Source organism: Apiospora kogelbergensis (genome assembly GCF_038363985.1).
Source record: "Apiospora kogelbergensis strain CBS 113332 chromosome Unknown utg000003l_segment0_segment0, whole genome shotgun sequence".
NCBI lineage: Eukaryota > Fungi > Ascomycota > Sordariomycetes > Amphisphaeriales > Apiosporaceae > Apiospora > Apiospora kogelbergensis.
The window spans coordinates 2,207,722-2,226,788 of record NW_027117420.1 but is presented as its reverse complement, the minus strand read 5'-3'; the positions used below and the strand labels follow the sequence as shown (position 1 = coordinate 2,226,788).

The window sequence follows — 19,067 nt, the reverse complement described above, 5'->3', positions numbered from 1 at the left end:
TCCTCCTTAAATCTCTTCACATCTGCCTTTGTAAATTTGCAACTCATAAACACTTTGCACACAAGCATTAACGAACTCTTGATCTATTTGCTTCCCAGTTTTCCCTCGCATGGATTTCTCGCTTTATCAGAAATATGCCTCGAACTTGCACTTCCTCTCGTAATAATTCATCACTCTAATGTTATAAATATGGTCGAATTTGTATGCCAGGCTCCGGTTTAAATTTTGTTATACTGGGTTGAAAATGCCTATACAGAGTGTCTCTCTCCGCCCATGTATCCGAACTATCAATGTGACGTAGGGGGTCACAGTCAAGGCATTTGTTTCCGCCTTGCTCTGGTTCTTCTCGTTTTCCTGTGTTTTCTGAACATTCTGGGTACTCTCCGCGCTCTCTTCGTGTAGCAGCCTGTCGCTGTCGTCGTTTTCGGTCCTTCTCCAGCTTACAAGACAACCTGATGCGAGCATTAGGCAACCAGCCCCTACCGAGACATAGAAGACTTGTACAAGTGAAAGATTGTACAGCTTCAGAACCTGCTCCAGCTTGTCCGTAGGAACAACATTCCGAAGCTCGGTGGCACCACTCCCAATGATGGCTGCCACATTGATCCCCTCTACCGGGTCTAGGTTATCGTGCAATTGGTTGATAAAGATGGCCTGGGCCATCGCAAGACCGACTGCGCTGCCAGACATGCCGCTGAACAGCATCAGCGAGATGGCGGTTGGCGATAGATCTTTTTCCACAGAGCTGTGGGCAACCACATAAGGCTGCTGAGTTGCGAGGGCCGAGATTCCGGCCAGCGCCGAGTAACCCAAAACCCGCGACTCGCTGGCGCTGGCATTGATACTGCTCAAAAGTACCGACACAGCTATGACGAGAGCGCCTCCGATAATCATGACAGGGTTGGTACGGCCAAGATAGGTTGCCAGTGAGCCGCCAGCTATAACGGCGAATGCGGAGCAGGAGACAAGAGGGAGGAGCAAGATACCAGCACGTTCTGGCGAGATGCCTCTGATTGTTTCATTCCAGAATGGTACCTAAGTAAGTCCGATCGCATGTATTAGTAAAGTAGGACTCTGGTTGTCGCTACCGAGGGAAAAGGCAACTTACGAAATAATCGAAAAGAGAAACGGCCATATTCACGCCTACAGCAAATGTGGCGCCAAATACCACGTTGCGGTTTCTGAACAGCTTGAAAGGTAACACGGCCAGGTCACCGCGAGATCTCTCCCAGAAGAAGAGGATGACAAGAAGGACGCCACCGGCCACCGCCAGGCCAATGATTGTCGGGCTGTCCCACGCGAAAGTGTTACCACCTGATTGAATAACAAACAGTATGGCTGCAGATCCGGGAATGGTGAGTAGAATGCCCACAGCATCGATTGTTCTCAAGCCAGTGAGAATATCACTCCAGGGCGCTTGCTTCGATCCCCTCAGGAGTAGGAAGACGGTTAATCCCGCGACGACACCGAGCGGCACGTTGATCAAGAAGCACCAACGCCAAGAGACGTTCGTCGCAAAGCCGCCACCGATGAGAGGGCCTGTGATCTGCCCGACCAGCTCCAATGAGCCCAAGGCTCCGATCATAAAGGGCAGTCGTTTAGGGGTACTATATTTGTCACTAGCCTGTTCATGAATGTTAGCAAACGCCCAGACACATTATCAAAGCATCTTTACGTACACTAAAGACGTCGACACGATCCCGGAGCTCCCCAGGCCCGAAATGGCCCGGCCTACAATACACATCTTGGAGGACGTGGCCAAGCCGGAGATGAGGCAGCCCAGCTCGAAGATGAAGACACCCACGGTGTAGACATACTTGTGAGGGACCACACGGTTCAGCGCCCCAAACGCCAGCTGGGATGCGGCGGCCGCCAGAAAGCTGGAATGCCATTAGTATCGATTCGGCCTGTGAGTTGAAAGGCTCCAACCTACTAGGCAGAACCATACCATCCGACATCACTGAGGCTGCCGAGCTCCGTTGTGATCTGCGGCACGACTACCCCAATGACTGTCATGTCCTAGTGGCGGCAGTTTCATGCTTAGCTCGATCGCTTTCAAGGGGAACGATGCGGGGGACAGAGGACGAAAGCAAAGCGGCTTACCATTCCAATCAGAGCAACCGTCACTGAAAGCGCCAGGCACACGAACCACGAAGATGCAGGCATTCCCAAACATAGCCTCGCGGCCTTTTGGCTGTGGCCGTCGACGCTTCTGTTGGTTCGGCTCATGTCGCTCGTGGTTTCGGACGCGTGTTCCTGCATTGGTGCCCGTGGACGCTTGCGCGAACTGTGTGACCTGACCCGTCGCTATGGACGCTTGAAGATCCAAGGTGACGTTGACAGCAAAACTAGGAAGGGATGTGCTAAGTATCGGTGAAGGAAAATTGGAACACAACTGAGATAGCCGCGCAAGCACGTGGATTTCATGCATCGAGACGGAAATGCAATGCGTAAGGTAGCAGCGGCCCTATATTATGAAGCATAGCAGGCTCTCTGTCCATCGCCATGGTTCCGCACCGAGGCCACCGTACGTTTCCTCTGTCGGCCACAGAGTCCCTGCACTGTATTTCCCGTCTTACATGTCCTTCGGCACCGCCGAACTCAGGTTATGGCCTAAATTTAGGTAGAAATGAATGCGTTCCAAGCTTGTAGGAATCGTTCTAGCCGGAGCAGAAGGCAGGCCATGCTGTCGACCCGGATTAGGAAGGTACGGGGATTTCATGTACAAGGAGGACTATTGACACCCTTGCTGCAGTAAGCGACGTGCGTCTCCCGTCAGCTTGGCAGAAAACGTCTCGTCAACTTGGAACACACGCCGGCCCAGTGGGCTCAGCTGCTTCCGTAGGACCCGCGGACCCTGTACCTGTCGGGGAGCTCGTAAGTTCCGTGGCCACGGAGCCTCGCGGGGACGTATGAGCTGGGCTTACCCTCCAGGAATCCCCTGCCGTAGGATTTTAGCTTTTTCCTCCTATAGGGATGGGGCTGCTCCGGATGGCTTCACCACTTGCGTGGGATCCCTGAACCCTGCATCTGATAGGACTTTGTATATCCAGTAAGCACAGGGCTGCGGCCGTGCTGCCGTGCTGCCGTACTATGCGAGCTGAGCTTACCCCTTGCAGTTTCTTGCTTATTTTAGATGCGTCGCCGTACCGTAAAACGTGGCAAGCCTATTGGGGGCCGTTATTTGACCGTTCCGGCACCGTAACGAAGGCTTTGAGGGCCAACCGATGATCTATTTGCCGCAATTTACATCGCATAGTGACAAATCCTTTGCTACCCACCACCACGTCCTCCCGAGGCTAAGCTTATAGACGTAGCTGAATTTTCTTTGACACCTGCTGCGGATCCGAAGGCGACTAGCCCCTGAGATCCAACACACCGTGGTCGTTATCTATCTACATCAGAGAGTACCTGCCTCCCCATTTTGGTATTTTAGATACAGCAAAGTAGAGTAGATTGTCCACCTTCGAGGTCTGGCAATTCCAAGTCTCGGCATCACAAATCTCGAAATCATATGGGGTTTTGTTGGAATACTTTGGACCACTTTGTACAATACCTTGCACCTACAAGACCTCATACACCTTCTTGTCCATTCACGACCACACATCATCCTCTTATCACTATGGGATCCCAATTCAATAGCGAGAACGCTTCTCACCGTAGTAGCAGATCTTCTGCTTGGTGGTCTTCGTATCTGGAGGGTGCACATCTGTCCTTCTTCCCGTCAGTCGCCTCGTTACCATCCTCTATCAAACACGATGGGATTCTCGTCCAAAAGCTCCCTTGGTCGTGGGTTCCAAGCGGCGACTTCGATGAGGCGGCCTTTCTTAAAACCGCCTGGGCACTAGTTGCCGGTACTTATTCCGGCTCCAACGATGTTATATTTGGAACATACCTGAGGAGCCAACGTGAAAACAGTGCCCAAACCAAAGACACAACCACTGCCTTGAACATTGTACCAACGCGTGTCCAATGGACCTCGGATCAGGCCATCTACGCGCTTGCGTCCGCCATGAAGCGGCAGGAGACTGAGATGATGGTGCTGGAAGACCCCAACCCAGCACCCTCGATTCAAGCAACACCGGACGGTAGAAACGCCAGCCGCTACACTTGCCTACTTGATGTTTACCATGAAGCCGACAGAGCTGCGACCGGCGCAGTCGCCAGCAAGGGTCATAGTAGTCCTGGTAACTCTGCGCAAAGCGTTTCAGCCTCTGTGCCCTTGTCAGTCCGTTGCGAACTGTCTGGCAACGAGCTGCGTATCACTGCGTCTTTCGATCGCAGCTTGGTCAGTGAGAACTTCCTTGTCCGCATCATCACATTGCTGGAACAAAGCATTACTGCCATGAGCCGCGACCTTTCGGAGCCAATATCTTCTCTGAAGCTCATGACCGAAGTGGACGTACTCCAAGTACTCCAATGGAACTCTCAGAAGCCCACCGTCGTACGAGACACGGCCCATGAGCTTTTCAGGCGCCAGGCGAGACGACGTCCAAGCCACATTGCTCTCAGCTCCTGGGATGGCGAATTGACCTACGCCCAACTCGACGGAGTGTCTGATCGCTTTGCAAGCCACCTTCGCAACATGGGCGTTCGCGAGGAGGTTATGGTGCCCATTTGCTTCGAGAAGTCCATCTGGGCCGTCGTCGCCATGCTGAGCGTGCTGAAAGCCGGCGGCGCCTTCGCCGTCATTGAGCCCTCTCACCCCCCGGAAAGAAAGGCCGTCATCGCACGCCAGCTGAAGGCCGGCCTCGCCATCGTGGCTCCCTCCACAAAGGCCCTATTTCCCCGCGACTGCGTTGACGCCGTTGTCACCTGCGATCCCTCCGTTCAGGAGCTGCCGCTTCCCTCAGCGCCCCTTCGAGCCGGGGTTCCTGAGAATGCCATGTACGTCATCTTCACCTCGGGCTCCACTGGGACTCCCAAAGGCTGCGTTACAGAGCATTGGTCATTTTGCTCGAGCATGTATGACTTTGGCCGAGACAGTAAGATGCGACAGGACTGCCAGGTCTTGCAGTTCGCATCCTACAGTTTCGACACAAGTCTGGAAGAAACATTTTGCACCTTGTTTGCTGGTGCAACGCTTCACATCCCCTCCGAGTCGGCGAGGATCAACGACCTGGCGGGTGAGATACGAAGGACCAAGACCAACTGGGCCGAGCTGAACCCCAAGGTCCTGTCCCTGCTTGCCCCTGAAGAGGTACCAACGTTGCAGACCATTATCCTGGGTGGCGACCGGTCTCATGGCAGTGATGTCTGCCGTTGGCCTTCACATGTTGCCCTGTTCAATTCATATGGCTGCACAGAAGCATCCGTGACTTCAACCCTGATCGACATGCGCGAGCGGAGAAATGAGGAACCCCCTATCGGCTTTGGTGTTGGGTGCAACCTCTGGATAGTCAACCCCGAGGACCACAACAAACTCGTACCTGTCGGCGCACCTGGTGAGCTGCTCATCGAAGGTCCCGGCCTGGCACGCGGATACCTCGACGACGAGGAGCGTACCACGCGATCTTTTGTTCGTAGCCCAGCATGGGCTGACGAGTCTTCGTCCAAAGGCCGTCGCTTCTACAAGACAGGCGACATAGCGCGCTATAACGGAGAAGGTGCGGTGCTCTACCAGGGCCGCAAAGACTCCCAGGTCAAGATCCGTGGCCAGCGCGTCGAGCTGGGCGAGATCGAGCACCAACTGAGCCAGGCAGTGCCGGACCACCGAGTATCTGTAGAAGTAGCGGCTCTCCAACCTGGAAGCAAGTCGCCCGACACACTGGCCGCTTTCATTGTTCTTTCCAAGCCTGACAGCCAGACGGAGCAGACAAGCGTGCTCTTGGATGCCGATACGGTCCAGACATTGGCCGACTTGCGAGGCAATGTTACTGAGATACTCTCTCGGTCTCTGCCCAGCTACATGCTTCCCACCCTCTATGTACCGATTTCCAGGATGCCGTTGACCATCTCGGCCAAGGCAGACCGGCGCAAGCTCCGCGCACTCGTGGAGGCTTTGACCGGCGAACAGGTCGCACTGCTACAAGGACAAGGCGATGCCAAACAGCAGCCCACTTCAGATGCTGAGCGGCAGATACAAGCGATCTGGGCGACAGTGCTGAAAGTCAGCCCGGAGAGCATTGGCGTGGATGACGATTTCCTCCGTATTGGCGGTGACTCTATCCTGGCCATGAAGCTGGTGGCGGCCTCACGCCAAGTAGGGTACCAGATGTCGGTTAGAGACATCCTGCTTCATCCGGTCCTCAGAGACCTCGCCGCCTACGCTGTCTCAGTCGCGAACCAAGATAGCCAGCCGGTTGCAGTCGAGCCTTTCTCACTAGTCAGGCCGGAGGTGAAGGAGAGCTTCGTCAGGGAGGCCGCAGAGCAGTGTGCAGTCCGGCCCGACGATGTACAGGATCTTTATCCGTGTACACCTCTCCAAGAGGGGCTCATTTCCCTGTCGGCGAAACAGCCAGGTTCTTATATTATGCGCAAGGTCATGGTGCTGCCCGAGGACATTCGCATGGCGGACTTCCATCGCGCATGGGAGATTGTCGCGGAGGCTCACCCCATTCTCCGGACCAGGATCGTGGCTGTAGGCGGCTCTACAATGCTGCAAGCTGTCGTGGCAAAACTGCCTTCCTGGGAAACAGCTATCGACTTGGATCGCTACATCAAGCACGACGATGCACGAAGGGTCGGGCTCGGCGACGCCCTTGGTCGGTATGCCATCATTCCTTCGTACAACAGGTTCTTTTTTGTCTGGACGGCTCACCACTGCATCTACGACGGCTGGTCGTTGCCAATCATACTTGGCGCCGTCGCCAAGGTCTACAATGGAGCATCAATTGGCGACATTGCGCCTCCCGGCTACAATAAGTTCATCAAGAGTCTGATGGACATGGACCAGACGTCGGCGGAAAGCTTCTGGCAGTCGTACTTGGAGGGATCCAGCACGACCTTCCCGGCTGCGCTCCCTACGAATGAGACGGCACATCCCACTGCCGTGTTGCAAAAGACGGCCAAAGTCTCGCCAAAGGGTGTCGACGGCATCACCGCTACCACCGTTCTTCGGGCTGCGTGGGCGCTGGTCATGCGCGGCTATACTGGGGACAGCGACGTGTCTTTCGGCACGACTGTCAGCGGTAGGAACAACCCGGTCCACGGCATAGAGGACATGTCAGGCCCCACGATTGCCACTGTCCCCTTCCGTGTCCGCTGGGATAAGCAGGACCCGCCGACTGTGATGCAATGGCTGCAGGCTATCCAGGAGGACACGGTGAAGATGATTCCCTTTGAGCAAGCGGGCCTGCAGAACATCGCCAAAGTGAGCAAGGACGCCCAGGCGGCATGTCAGTTCGGTGCCCTCTTCGTGGTGCAGCTGGACGATGACGAGGATAAGGACGTCAACCAAGTCATGGCCCCCTTCGAGACCACCCAAGACAGTTTTGACGAGTCGACAACAGAGCCACTGCTTGTCGAGTGTACACTGGACGAAGTCAACCAGCAGGTGCGCATTCACGCACGATACGATCCGAAGCTTGTCGAGTCCCCGCTCGCCACCCGCATGTTGGACCAATTCAGCCACATCTTGTCGACCCTGTACAGTGTGCCGCTTCATGAGCTGTCCGTCGAGCAACTCGAGCTCGTCAGTCCAGCCGACCGTAGGAAGCTCTCGCAGTGGAACGAGGGCCGCATCAACCCGATCGACACGACAATGCACGATCTCGTCGCCGCGGCCGCCGTGGATCATGCCGACCGTCCCGCCCTCCGAGCCTGGGACGGAGATATGTCGTTCGCGGAGCTTGAGGCTGTTTCGTCGCAGGTGGCAGGCCTCCTGCGAAGCCTCGGCGTCTCGGGCAAGGGCGAAATGGTCCTCTTATGCTTCGAAAAGTCCAAGTGGGCCATTGTGTCGGCCCTTGCCATCATGAAAGCGGGCGCGGCCTTCGTCGCCCTCGACCTGTCCCAGCCCGACGAGCGATTGTCGACCATCATGGCGCTCTCCAAGGCACGCATCGTGCTCGCCTCCCAGGCCCTCGAGCCCCGGCTGACCCGCCTCTCGAAGAACGCGCCCAGCGTGTTGTGCACAGCGAGCCTCGCCAGCGGCCAGTCTCGTCGGCTGTCGGGAAGCACCGCACTGCTCGCCGTCGCCGGGCCGACCGCCGGGCCCGATGACCTGGCCTACGCCATCTTCACATCAGGCAGCACGGGTACTCCCAAGGGCGTCCTGATCAGCCACCGCGCCGCCGCGTCGAGTATGACGGCACACGGCGCCTCCTTCGGCATTGCCGAGTCCAGCCGCACGTTACAGTTCGCCTCGCTCACCTTCGACGCCAGTATCTTTGAGATCTTCACTACCCTCGCTTTTGGTGGCTGTGTGTGCATCCCCTCAGACGCGCAGCGCCTCGACGACCTCGGCGCCGCCATAAACGACATGGACATCAACACTGTCATGCTCACGCCGTCGGTGCTTGCGCTGCTCGAGCCCGCGTCGGTGCCCGGGATTTGCAGCATCATCTCCATCGCGGAGCAGGTCACTGATCGCGATATCGAGCGATGGTCCGGCCGGTGTCGCTTCCAGAACGGATACGGCCCCACGGAGTGCATGTCGTGTGTGTAACCAACCCCCATCTGCGTAACGGCGGGCATATCGGCCACGCGACGGGCTGCCGGGCCTGGGTGGTGCGCGATAACGATGTTGATCAGCTGGTCCCCATCGGCGGCATCGGCGAGCTGCTCATCGAAAGTCCCAGTCTCGCCATGGGCTATCTGAACGATCCGGAACGGACACAGGCCTCGTTCATTGAAGACCCAGCCTGGACGCAGAAGGTTGGTTACAGCGACACCATCGTGGAGGCTGGAAGCCACCGTCGCTTCTATAAGACGGGCGATCTAGTACGGCAAATGAGCGATGGCTCCTTTTACTACTTTGGGCGTAAGGACTCTCAAGTCAAGCTGAGGGGCCAAAGAATCGAACTGGGCGAGGTCGATTTCCATATCTCTCGCGCTGTTCCGACGGCCGTCGTGCGATCGGAAATCGTCCATCTGCAAGGGCAGCAGACCGACAGTCCACTGGTTCCTGCACTTGCTGCCTTTGTCGTTTGCGAGGGCCTTGGGATCGACCTGACGACGGGCGTTGGCCTCAACGAGAACTTGCTGTCTCGTCTTCAGGAGGTATCGTCTACCGTCCTCCCAGAAATGTCTCGCTCAGTGCCGCCGTACATGATTCCGGCAATCTTCATCCCTATAGACGGTGTGCCTCTTACTTCATCCGGGAAAACAGACCGTATGAAGCTCAAATCTTTGGCTGCCAAGATTCCCCACAAGCATCTCGAGATCTTGCGACGCTCGCTGAAGAAGAACCCGGGCCAGGTCACCAAGACGGCCCCGCAAGATGATAGGCAAGCATCGATGCAGTCAGTGTGGGCGGCGGTACTGCAGCTGGACAAATCAGCTATTGGAGTCAACGACAACTTCTTCCAGCTGGGCGGCGACTCAATCTCTGCCATGAGACTTGTCACAGCAGCCCGATCAGCTGGGATGAATCTAAGTGTAGCGCAGGTCTTCAAGACGCCAGTGCTTGAAGACCTTTGTCAGCCAGGCCAAGCAGTCGAGGTCCAATCTCAAGCTTCAATCACGCCGTTCTCCCTCGTTCCCGCGTTCGACAAGCTCCTCCACCAGGAGGCCGCGAGCCAATGCGGTGTGCCACAAGAAGAGATTCGGGACTTGTACCCTGCCACTGCGCTTCAACAGGGGTTTATATCCCTCTCGGCCAAGGAAGAAGGCACTTATATCATCCGTGACATCTTCCGCCTCCGAAACGTAGACCTCTATCGCTTCCGGAGGGCATGGGAGTACGTGGCACACGCCAACGCCATTCTTCGCACGCGTCTGGTCCATCTTGAGGCGTACGGGACCATGCAAGCAGTCCTGGGCACCACGTCAGCCTTCGAGTGGCACACAGCCTCTTCTCTGGATGCGTGTCTCGCCGAAGATGACGAGCACAAGATGGGTCTCGGCACGCCCCTGACTCGGTACGGACTGATTCAACCGACGCAGCGGGGAGGCGATGCGTTCTTCGTATGGACAATCCATCATTCACTCTATGATGGTTGTTCGATGCCCTTGATCAAAGAGGCCGTCGCAGCGGCCTACATGGGCTTCAGGACTCTCGAGACACCCCCTTCAACATTTTGATCAAGTACATACAGGATATGGAGCCTGCGGCGGCGACAGACTTTTGGAAGTCGTATCTCGACGGGTCAAGCGCATCCTTGTTCCCCAATGTGCCCCACGTCGCGACTCACAAATACAGAGCTGATGGCAAGGGCTCAGTCACCATTCCATGGAGCTGGCGTTCTCGTGACGGCGTCACTACCTCGGCGCTCCTGCGCACGGCGTATGCAGTCTTGATCGGGGCCTACACCGGCTCCAACGACGTCGTGTACGGGACCACTCTAAGTGGTCGTAACGCGCCCATCCCTAGGATCGAAAACATGATGGGGCCTACCATTGTGACTGTCCCTCTTCGTCTGAAATGGGACTCCGACACGACAGTATCAGAGCTCCTGACAACTTCGCAGCGTCAAGCAACTGACATGATTCCATTCGAGCAGCTGGGGCTCCGTGACATCTCCAAGCTAAGCAGTGCAGCAGAAGCGGCATGCCAGTTTCGCAGTCTCTTCGTCGTGCAACAGGAATGGGGCCAAGAGAGTCCCGACTGCGAGAAGCTATTCGTAGAACATACCCCGGATGCATTGGACCAGAAGGACGCTCCTGCTACTTATCAGACATATCCTCTGGGCCTCGAGGTCTTTATTGGCGAGGATCAACTGCGCATGGCCGCTACCTACGACAGCCATCTCATCGATTCGGAAGAGATACGGCGGATCTTGACACAGCTCGGCCACGTGGCATCCCTTCTCCAGAAGCACCCCAATACCCCCGTATCGGAGCTCAATCCCGCCGGACCGGAGGACCTAGCCCTGATCCAGGAGTGGAACTCACAGGGTCCATTCTTGGGTGTTCCTGCGTCGGTAAACGAAGTCATTGGAAGTAACGAGATGACACGGCCGAGTGCCGCGGCGGTATCTGCGTGGGACGGCGATCTGACCTACAAGGAGCTAGCGGCCCTGTCCAATGGCCTTGCGCACCGTCTACGCGCCATGGGAGTCGGCGTCGGCAGCGATGACCACACCGTCGCTCTCAGCCACGGGAAGTCGAGATGGGTTCCAGTGATGATGCTCGCTGTCCTCAAGGCTGGCGGTACCTTTGTGGCCCTGGATCCCGACCATCCCGTCAGCCGTTTGAACTTCATCTTGGACCAGGCGTCTATCAAAATTCTGCTTACTTCTGAGGAACTGGCGCAGTCTTCTTCACTTACCGAACTAGACATCAAGAAGGTATTCCCCGCTTCCCTGGAATTCACGCAAGAAGAGCAAGCGGCATCGCCGCCGCCGCCGTCCTCACGCAGCGTCCCTATTGCGGAGACGGCGGCGTATGTTGTTTTCACATCAGGGAGTACCGGTACTCCCAAGGGTGTCATGGTGTCGCACTCGGCCACCATTTCGAGCACGCTCGCTCACGGCGGAGCCATGGGCATCAACAAAGACAGTCGTGTCCTGCAATTCTCATCCTACACGTTCGATGCGTGTGTGCTGGAGATCTTCGGATCCCTCCTGGCTGGGGCTTGTGTGTGCATCCCCTCCAAAGACGAGTGTTCCGGAGACATCAACGCGGCCGTCCTGAAATACTCGATCAACTTTGCCGCCCTGACGCCCCGCGTCGCGTCTCTCCTCGAGCCAGAGAAGGTTCCCAATATCAAGGCGATTGCGCTGGGCGCCGAAGTTGTGACAACCACGGACATCCAGCGGTGGCAAGGGCGCCGCGTAAGCAACGGCTACGGGCCTACCGAGTGCACCGTCGTCTGTGTCATGGAATCCTCCAATCACAAGCCCGGTCGCATCGGAAAGGCCGTGGGATGCACCAGCTGGATCGTCGACCCGGAGGACGCCAACAAGCTGGCCCCCGTCGGCGCGCCGGGCGAGCTGCTCATCGAGGGACCTTGCTTGGCCATGCGGTACATGGGCGACGAGGAGAAGACGCGCAGCTCGTTCGTCGAGAACCTGAAGTGGATGGGGTCCTTCCCCAACCTCACCGGACGTCCAAGACGATGCTACAAGACCGGCGATGTCGTGCGATACGACACCGACGGCGGGCTGCTCTTCATGGGTCGTAAAGACACGCAGGCTAAGCTCCGAGGACTGAGGATCGAGCTTTCCGAGGTCCAGCATCACCTGGGTCAGCTATTGGAAGAGCACCAAGTCATTGCTGACATTGTCAGCCTGCCTCAAGAAAGCAAAGATTCGGTCGCTTTGGTGGCGTTTGTGGTGCCCCCCAGCAGCGAAGTCCTTGTAACAAGTGGCGAGGGCCCCTTGCTCGCATTAGAAAGCGACCTTGTGCAGCAGCTTTCTCAGTCATGGTCCAGCGTCGCCGCGGAAATGGCACGCAGGGTACCGTCGTACATGGTTCCGTCCATGTACATCCCCCTGAGCAAGATACCCCTAAACACGTCGAGCAAGAGAGACCGTCAGAAGCTCCAGGCACTGGCCGAGTCCATCCCACAGGACATGCTAGAGCTTCTCCGCGGGGTTCAGGGCGTGAAAGAGCCACCCCGGACTCCCCTCGAAATCAAGATGGCCTCGGTATGGGCCCGGATGCTCAACATCGACGTGAGCAGGATCGGCATACACGACAGCTTTTTCCATCTTGGCGGAGACTCGATCAGTGCGATGCGACTCGTGTCCCTGGCTGCCGAGATGAGTATAAGCATGCGCGTTTCGGACATCTTCAAATTCCCTGTGCTGTCAGATCTGTGCCTTTGTCTTCAGAAAGCACAGAAGCAGCTGTCTGGTGACGAATGGTCCGAGGTCAGCGCAGTGGGGAGTGAGGAACCCTCGACTGATTCGGATGCCGGTAAAGAGGGCGAAGCCGGCCTGATCCAGAAGCTTCTTGGCGCTGGTAGCTATCATGCCGATTCAAGGTCGGACTTATCCTCGTCAGACGGCAGCATCATGAGCCCCGACGATTGCAGAATTGCACCAGCATTATCTCACCAAGTTCTTTCCTACGAGTTCTCGCATCTTCGCCACCGAGGATTGGTCAACTACTTCAGTCTCAGCTTCCTCGAGACATTCAGCTACGAGCGCATTCGTGCTGCATGCAAACAACTTGTCCGCCACCACTCCATCCTGCGCACTCAGCTACGGCTTGCCGACGGCCAACTATGGCAAATCGTCATGCCGCCCGAGCGGGCCACCTTCCGAATCGAGCTCTTCCATACCGAGCTTGCCGACGTTGGCGACTTTGCCGCACGGCTCATCGAGATGGACGTGTCGCGCCGCCTGAGCTCCGCCGAGCTCGAGAATCCCACCAAGTTCTTCGTGATCCAGTCGACTTGCATGACCTCCGCGCGTCTCGTCATGCGCCTGGGACACAGCCATTACGACGGATTGGCATTCCCGCTGCTCCTGAACACATTTACGCACGCCTTGAGGAACCGCAGCTCCGAATCGCTACCGGAGGAGATGCCGTTCCATCGATACGCCAGCAGCATCGAGCGCTTGCCCAAAGCTAAGTCTCTGGCCTACTGGAAGCAGTTGTTGGAAGGTTCTCGCTTGACCCCCATCATCACCCCCGCCGCGGCAACTGCCAACGATGGTCGGGTGGGCTCACTCACGCGACTTGTTCCCCTCCCGGAGTTGTCAAAGTCTGGCTACACGTTTGCCACTGTGCTCAAGGCCGCATGGGCAGTGGTGCTGGCTCAGCATTCAGGGCTCGACGACGTGGTCTTCGGCTGTCTCGTGTCGGGCCGCATGGCTCCCGTGCCCAACTGCGAGATGGTGGTGGGCCCGACCCTTGACATCGCCCCTGTCCGGGCCAAGCTCGGCGGCGACAACTCCAGCACCAACACTGCCGGCTTCCTGCGAGCGATGAACGACCAGTACACGAGCAGCATGGACCACGACCACCTCGGCTGGCGCGCCATCGTGGCCGAGGCAACCGACTGGCCCCAGACTCAGCAGCGCACGCTCTTCGCCGAGGCCTCGGTCGTGCAGCACCAGAACATCCCGCTGGCCGACGAGCTCAACGAGATCCTGCCAGATCTTCCCTTCGAGCTCCGCGCCCGTGGATCCACGGGCAACGCCGCCGCCATTTGGATCATCACCACAGCACACCCGGGCGAGAATCTGCTCAGCATCGACTTCGAGTACGCACACGACTCCGTCGGGCTCTCGATGGCCGAGAAGCTTCTGGATGCTCTCTGCGTGGCCATCGACCATTTCGGCGCCAATTGGAAGAAGTCCGGTGTGGCGCTCCCGGATGTCCGGATGTCGCCACCGTCACCCTCTGCTGACCTGCAGTCCGCTGCGACTGTCGACGATGGTTGCAATGTTGTGCTTTCAGACAAGCCACCTTTGCCTCTGGGCGAAGAGGCAAAGACCGCCCAGGATCTTGTGGAAACCCCAGGCTCGCCTGGACCTGTTGGACCTGCAAATAGCGCGGGTGTGAATCACGAGGGGGCGGAGAAGCTTGTGCTGCAGGCTTGGAATATGCTCATGAGCCGTGGTATCGCTGGAAAGGGTATTGCTGCGCCCTCACTAACCTCCTCGACCTCTATGTTCGACTCCTGGGATATCAACCTTGTTGCGGTGGCGCTCCGGTCTATCTACGAAGAATTGGGGATCTGCGTTTTCCTAGATCAACTGCTCCAGCATCCAACGATCAGGGAGCAAGCTGCTCTGGTTTCACTACTTGGGCACTCTTAAACTTGTAGATAATTCGGTTTGTTCAGCTGATAGATTTCCTTTTTGTTATTCTGAATTTCCCTATGAGGGTTGGAACATCATAGGAGAACGTCTATATCGTCACGGCGGTTGAAATATTCATATTCGTATCTACTGCCAATAAAATTAGCCTTCGTTCAAAGTCCAATTCCGTTGATCGCTATTAGATACCAAGAACATGCTAATCATTGTAGAGGAACCTTTGCACAAGCTCAATGATGGATTCGTTAGTCGAGCAACCTCGTCGATTTTCCACAATGATTCGTTCTGGGCGACTATGTATGCTTCGCAGCGGTGCGTCCCGCATATTTTGGGTGGAAGATAACTGACCTCGGAAGGGGGTTCGAGGCCTCTTGCAAAGTTTGGCATACCCCTGAACAGATTGGCAAATAAATCGAATGAATACTGGCTTTATGAGATTAGGTGATCAAGTTAAATATATTGGTGTATCCCTTGGAAGTTGTCAGCAAGTGACTATGTGCCATTGCTACAAAGTCTAGTTAGGAAATCCGACTGAAGGGTTTATTGATGCTTGATAGCGGCGTGAACGTGTGCCTGCTCAATCTCCGGTTGCTAAAAACTCGTATATGTTTTCGTAGCGTGAGTCTCGAGCGAATTCGGCACTACCGCGAAGGTCGTCTAACTCCTTTCGACGGCCAACATGGCCAAACCACTCCCGGTCACTGGCGGTCTCCCGGGCTCTCCAGATGTCGACCATGATGTTTTCTGCGATCTCGTGGAAGTCTTCTACTTCATCGTGGTCGTCATCGTTATAACCCGCGGCGTCGTGGGTTTCCCACTCGTCCACGCACAGATCCAAGAAGAGGATCAGGGTCCGCCACGCCAGCTTGGGCGCTTCGGCAAAAGGGCCCTTCAGTAGCTGGCTTTTGATCTGGCCCAAGTAAGGCTCCAATTCCGCAGGCCAGAAATGGGCCACCCGGCGGTTGGGCTTTTTCGCGCACATGTCCCTCACTTTGGCGTTTTCCGCTTCGGCGTCGTCGAGTATCTTGGCGGCTATCCGATCGCCGATGCGGTTAGACGCCGCGAAGAGCTTCTCCTCCATTGGGGCTTTCGTCGCCTGGTCTTGCAGAGTACTCTCCACGAGCGATCTCAGATCATCGACCGTGAAGATCTTAAGAGCATCCTCGGCAGCTTGAAAGAGATCAGCAGAATGAACCACAGATCAACATGTAGGCTGAGGGGCCTGTCTCACTATAGGTCGGGGCGGCTGCCACTCTTTGGGTTTTCTTCTTTCTCGGGCCGGCAGATGCGTCATCGGCATCACTTGACACGGGGCCATCGGCGTCGCGCCCGCGTTTCCTGTTTGCCAATGTGGGTGTGAGGTCGGCCATGTTAATTGCCACGTAGTAGACAATTGTGGGAGGGAATTCCTGGCTACGAACAGACGCGACGCGTCCGTTCCCCGAGCTGGAGATGCGGACGTGGATTGTTTATTAGCGGGGGTGGGGAACTGGGCGTTCAGCGCACTTAGCGGCACCTTAGGGAGTTGGCGGGGTGTTTTAGGGGAGTTCATCCTGTGCCAGCGCTAAAACGGAACATTGGCATTCAATCCAGCAGCTCAAATATATAGTTATATTTTAATATTATTTTGAATACGTATTATCCCTTTCAGCGGACAGGTCTCAACGCACGCAGCGAGATACTGGCCCGCACCGTCACGCCTGAACCGAGGTCGAAGCTCTCCTCTCTGCACATCCCGGGAGCGCCCAGGATATCCTCGAACGGAACCTCGACAGCTCCCGCCTCCTTTTTGCCGTTCAGCAGCGTCAGCACAAAGGGGGCGCCACCGTCGTCGCCGCTGCCGTCTGCAGGCAGCATGGCCGCCGTCAGCGGGATGCGGAAGGCCTGGTCGAAGGCCGGGTTGAAGATGTCGACGCCGGGCGTGTACGTCTTGGCCGCCGTGGCGAATTCGCTTCCGCCCCATGCCACCCGCACGCTGGGCTGCAACTCGTCGCGCTGGCCCTGCAGCCCCGCCACGCTGCCCACGAGCACCGTCGCGAGCCCCACGATCCGGCCCTCCTCGTCACCCCGCGACCCCGGCGAGGACGACGACAACAGGGCGGCGTCCTCCACAAAGTCGAAGAACTCCCCGCGCACCACCACCGTGGCTTCTGTCGGCTCGCCCTTGTGCGTCAGGGGCAGCACCTGCGTGCCGCCTTGGACCAAGAGGTCCCGCACCGTCGTGAGGGCGTGGCCGATGTCGTCGTGGCCGGCCAGGTCCTCGTCGTCCACGTCGAGGAAGATCTGCTGCTCGTGGTCGGCGACGAGGAAGTCGCGCGTCTCGTTCCACTCCGGGTCGTAGTTGTCCTTCTTGGTCGAGGTGCGCCACTCCTCCTCGGCGCCGACGCGGACCCTGCAGTAGCAGTCGGGCACGTCCTTGACAATCTTCTCCAGCAGGCCCTTGACGCCCGACTTCTTCGGGTGGCGGATGCCCGTCGCTCGCTCCACCGTCAGGCGCAACGCGCCCACGTGGGGCAAGTACGTCTTGAAGAAGTCGTTGTTGGCGTCGAGCTTGACGAGGTACCGGTTTGGCAGCACGGCCATGGAAGAGATGACGCCCATGATGCATTTGCGGATGCACTTGTCGATCAAAACCCAGTCGGCGATGTTGGCGGCGTCAGTGAAGTCGAGTTCCAGCGATGGCGGGTTGATGAAGGCGACTTGCGCGGCGCCGATCTGCAGATCGCGTGTCAGCTATTCCCCTCAAGCGAGAATTCGACATGGCAGACGTACCAGCGGTATAATGTTGGTCAGTGGTGCTAGCAAGACCGAGAGTCGACCCTTCAGATGCACGCGTTCTATACCCTATCCCAGGAGCTATTGTCAGCGACGCAACGACCTGCCAACGGTCCGTTCGACTGAGGCAATCTTACCATCTTCGGGATCATCTTCCCATCCAATTCAATGTCGCTGTGACCCTCCCACACAACGTCCATGTCGACTTTGATCCCATTGTCGGCCTTGTGGACATCTACCCCCGCAATGGAGATTGGCACGTCCCCGAGATCGATCTTGACAAAGCGCAGGGTAGCCAGTGGCCCGGGCAACATGGAAGCGAGCATGGGTTCCACAATCTCCTTGATCATCTTGCCGCCTGCGACATTGATGTTGGGCCACAGTTGCTCGACGATGTCGTTCAGGAATCCTGCCTAGACGTCAGTGGATGTAGGAATGTCGAGGCAGGAGGATACTGCCAAACGAGTGTGGGAATGCTTACCGGCGGACTCCATGGGCCCGGACGCAGCCAGCTTTTCCACGAGACCAGCCATGATGATGAAGCTACAAGACCAGTTGTCCACGCTACAAAGAAGAGCCGAAGGTGATGGGGAGACTGCAGAAACCTCGTCTGGCGCTAGGTTTAAATAGAGAGAGCGGGGAAAGGCCTAAGCGACTCAGGCACTATCAGACTGTAATGATGCTACAAGCAGTCGAAGCAGTCATAGGGATGCCAAGATGGTCAAACCCGTGCTGATGGCGTGGATAACGATTCATATAGACCCGAGGCGGTGTTTGACGTCACCCACATTCTAATCTCCGCGACTGTATCCACGTGGCTTAGCGCATCTGGCTCCGGCGGTCTGATGTTTCGTGTCAGTGTGTCTTTTCCTGGTTTGTCCTCCGGTCGCGCGACATGATTTGCTATCAACGCGAGCTACCGGAAACCTGCATCGTGGGTTGCGACTAGCGGCCGGGGATTTGGCTAGCACAGCCAGACAGCCAACGATGTGCGAGACGACCCCTTTTTCTTCCCCTCACTGCCAAGTCACGTCGGGAACGCCCGACGTCGGCCCCGCTGGTTCCACTGAGTGCTGGGCCCCGGTCCTCACCGACTATCACAGCCAACGTCTTCTTAGACTTGCATACTATTTTGAGTTTCACCCTATTCCCATAGACTATAACTGGCGACTGAACTTCTATCGTGGCTTATATGAGAGGGACAACGTGGAGAGACGTTGCAATGAATGCTGCTGCCAACAAGTTACATTGTTTCCGCGTCGTGTTCCGAGGCAGTTCTGTTCAATAGTCGTAGCCGGTCAGGCCTTGCGATGCTCCGAAATGGAGCCCACTCATGGGAATAGACGCGGAATAGGAAGCAATTGGTGGAATTGTACTGCCGCGCGAAGTTTATGTACAAACAGCAGACTGCCCTGATCTCCATACCATCCACGATACCGCAGCTGCTTTCTTGCCCCAACAGCATTCAAAAGCCACTAG

The 19,067-nt window shown here is 56.8% G+C and overlaps 4 protein-coding genes across 4 annotated transcripts; 1 reads left to right on the top strand and 3 right to left on the bottom strand.

Annotated features, from left to right (window-relative positions):
• Positions 1 to 228: 228 nt before the first annotated feature.
• Positions 229 to 2,016, bottom strand: PG998_005480 (major facilitator superfamily domain-containing protein; the record flags this gene model as incomplete). The annotated part of the gene is made up of 4 exons (XM_066872298.1): positions 229 to 1,035; positions 1,109 to 1,624; positions 1,676 to 1,880; positions 1,934 to 2,016. The coding sequence occupies 4 exons, from the start codon at positions 2,014 to 2,016 to the stop codon at positions 229 to 231; spliced, it is 1,611 nt and encodes a 536-aa protein (XP_066732395.1).
• Positions 2,017 to 3,622: 1,606 nt separating this feature from the next.
• On the top strand, positions 3,623 to 14,813 carry PG998_005479 (uncharacterized protein; the record flags this gene model as incomplete). Its single annotated transcript, XM_066872297.1, has 3 exons — positions 3,623 to 8,555; positions 8,588 to 10,065; positions 10,152 to 14,813. 3 exons carry the CDS (start codon positions 3,623 to 3,625, stop codon positions 14,811 to 14,813), a joined length of 11,073 nt encoding a protein of 3,690 aa, XP_066732394.1.
• A 577-nt stretch (positions 14,814 to 15,390) lies between these two features.
• PG998_005478 (uncharacterized protein) lies at positions 15,391 to 16,183 on the bottom strand (the record flags this gene model as incomplete). The annotated part of the gene is made up of 2 exons (XM_066872296.1): positions 15,391 to 15,983; positions 16,045 to 16,183. The coding sequence occupies 2 exons, from the start codon at positions 16,181 to 16,183 to the stop codon at positions 15,391 to 15,393; spliced, it is 732 nt and encodes a 243-aa protein (XP_066732393.1).
• A 277-nt stretch (positions 16,184 to 16,460) lies between these two features.
• PG998_005477 (uncharacterized protein) lies at positions 16,461 to 18,121 on the bottom strand (the record flags this gene model as incomplete). Its single annotated transcript, XM_066872295.1, has 4 exons — positions 16,461 to 17,528; positions 17,586 to 17,657; positions 17,726 to 17,997; positions 18,070 to 18,121. 4 exons carry the CDS (start codon positions 18,119 to 18,121, stop codon positions 16,461 to 16,463), a joined length of 1,464 nt encoding a protein of 487 aa, XP_066732392.1.
• Positions 18,122 to 19,067: the final 946 nt, after the last annotated feature.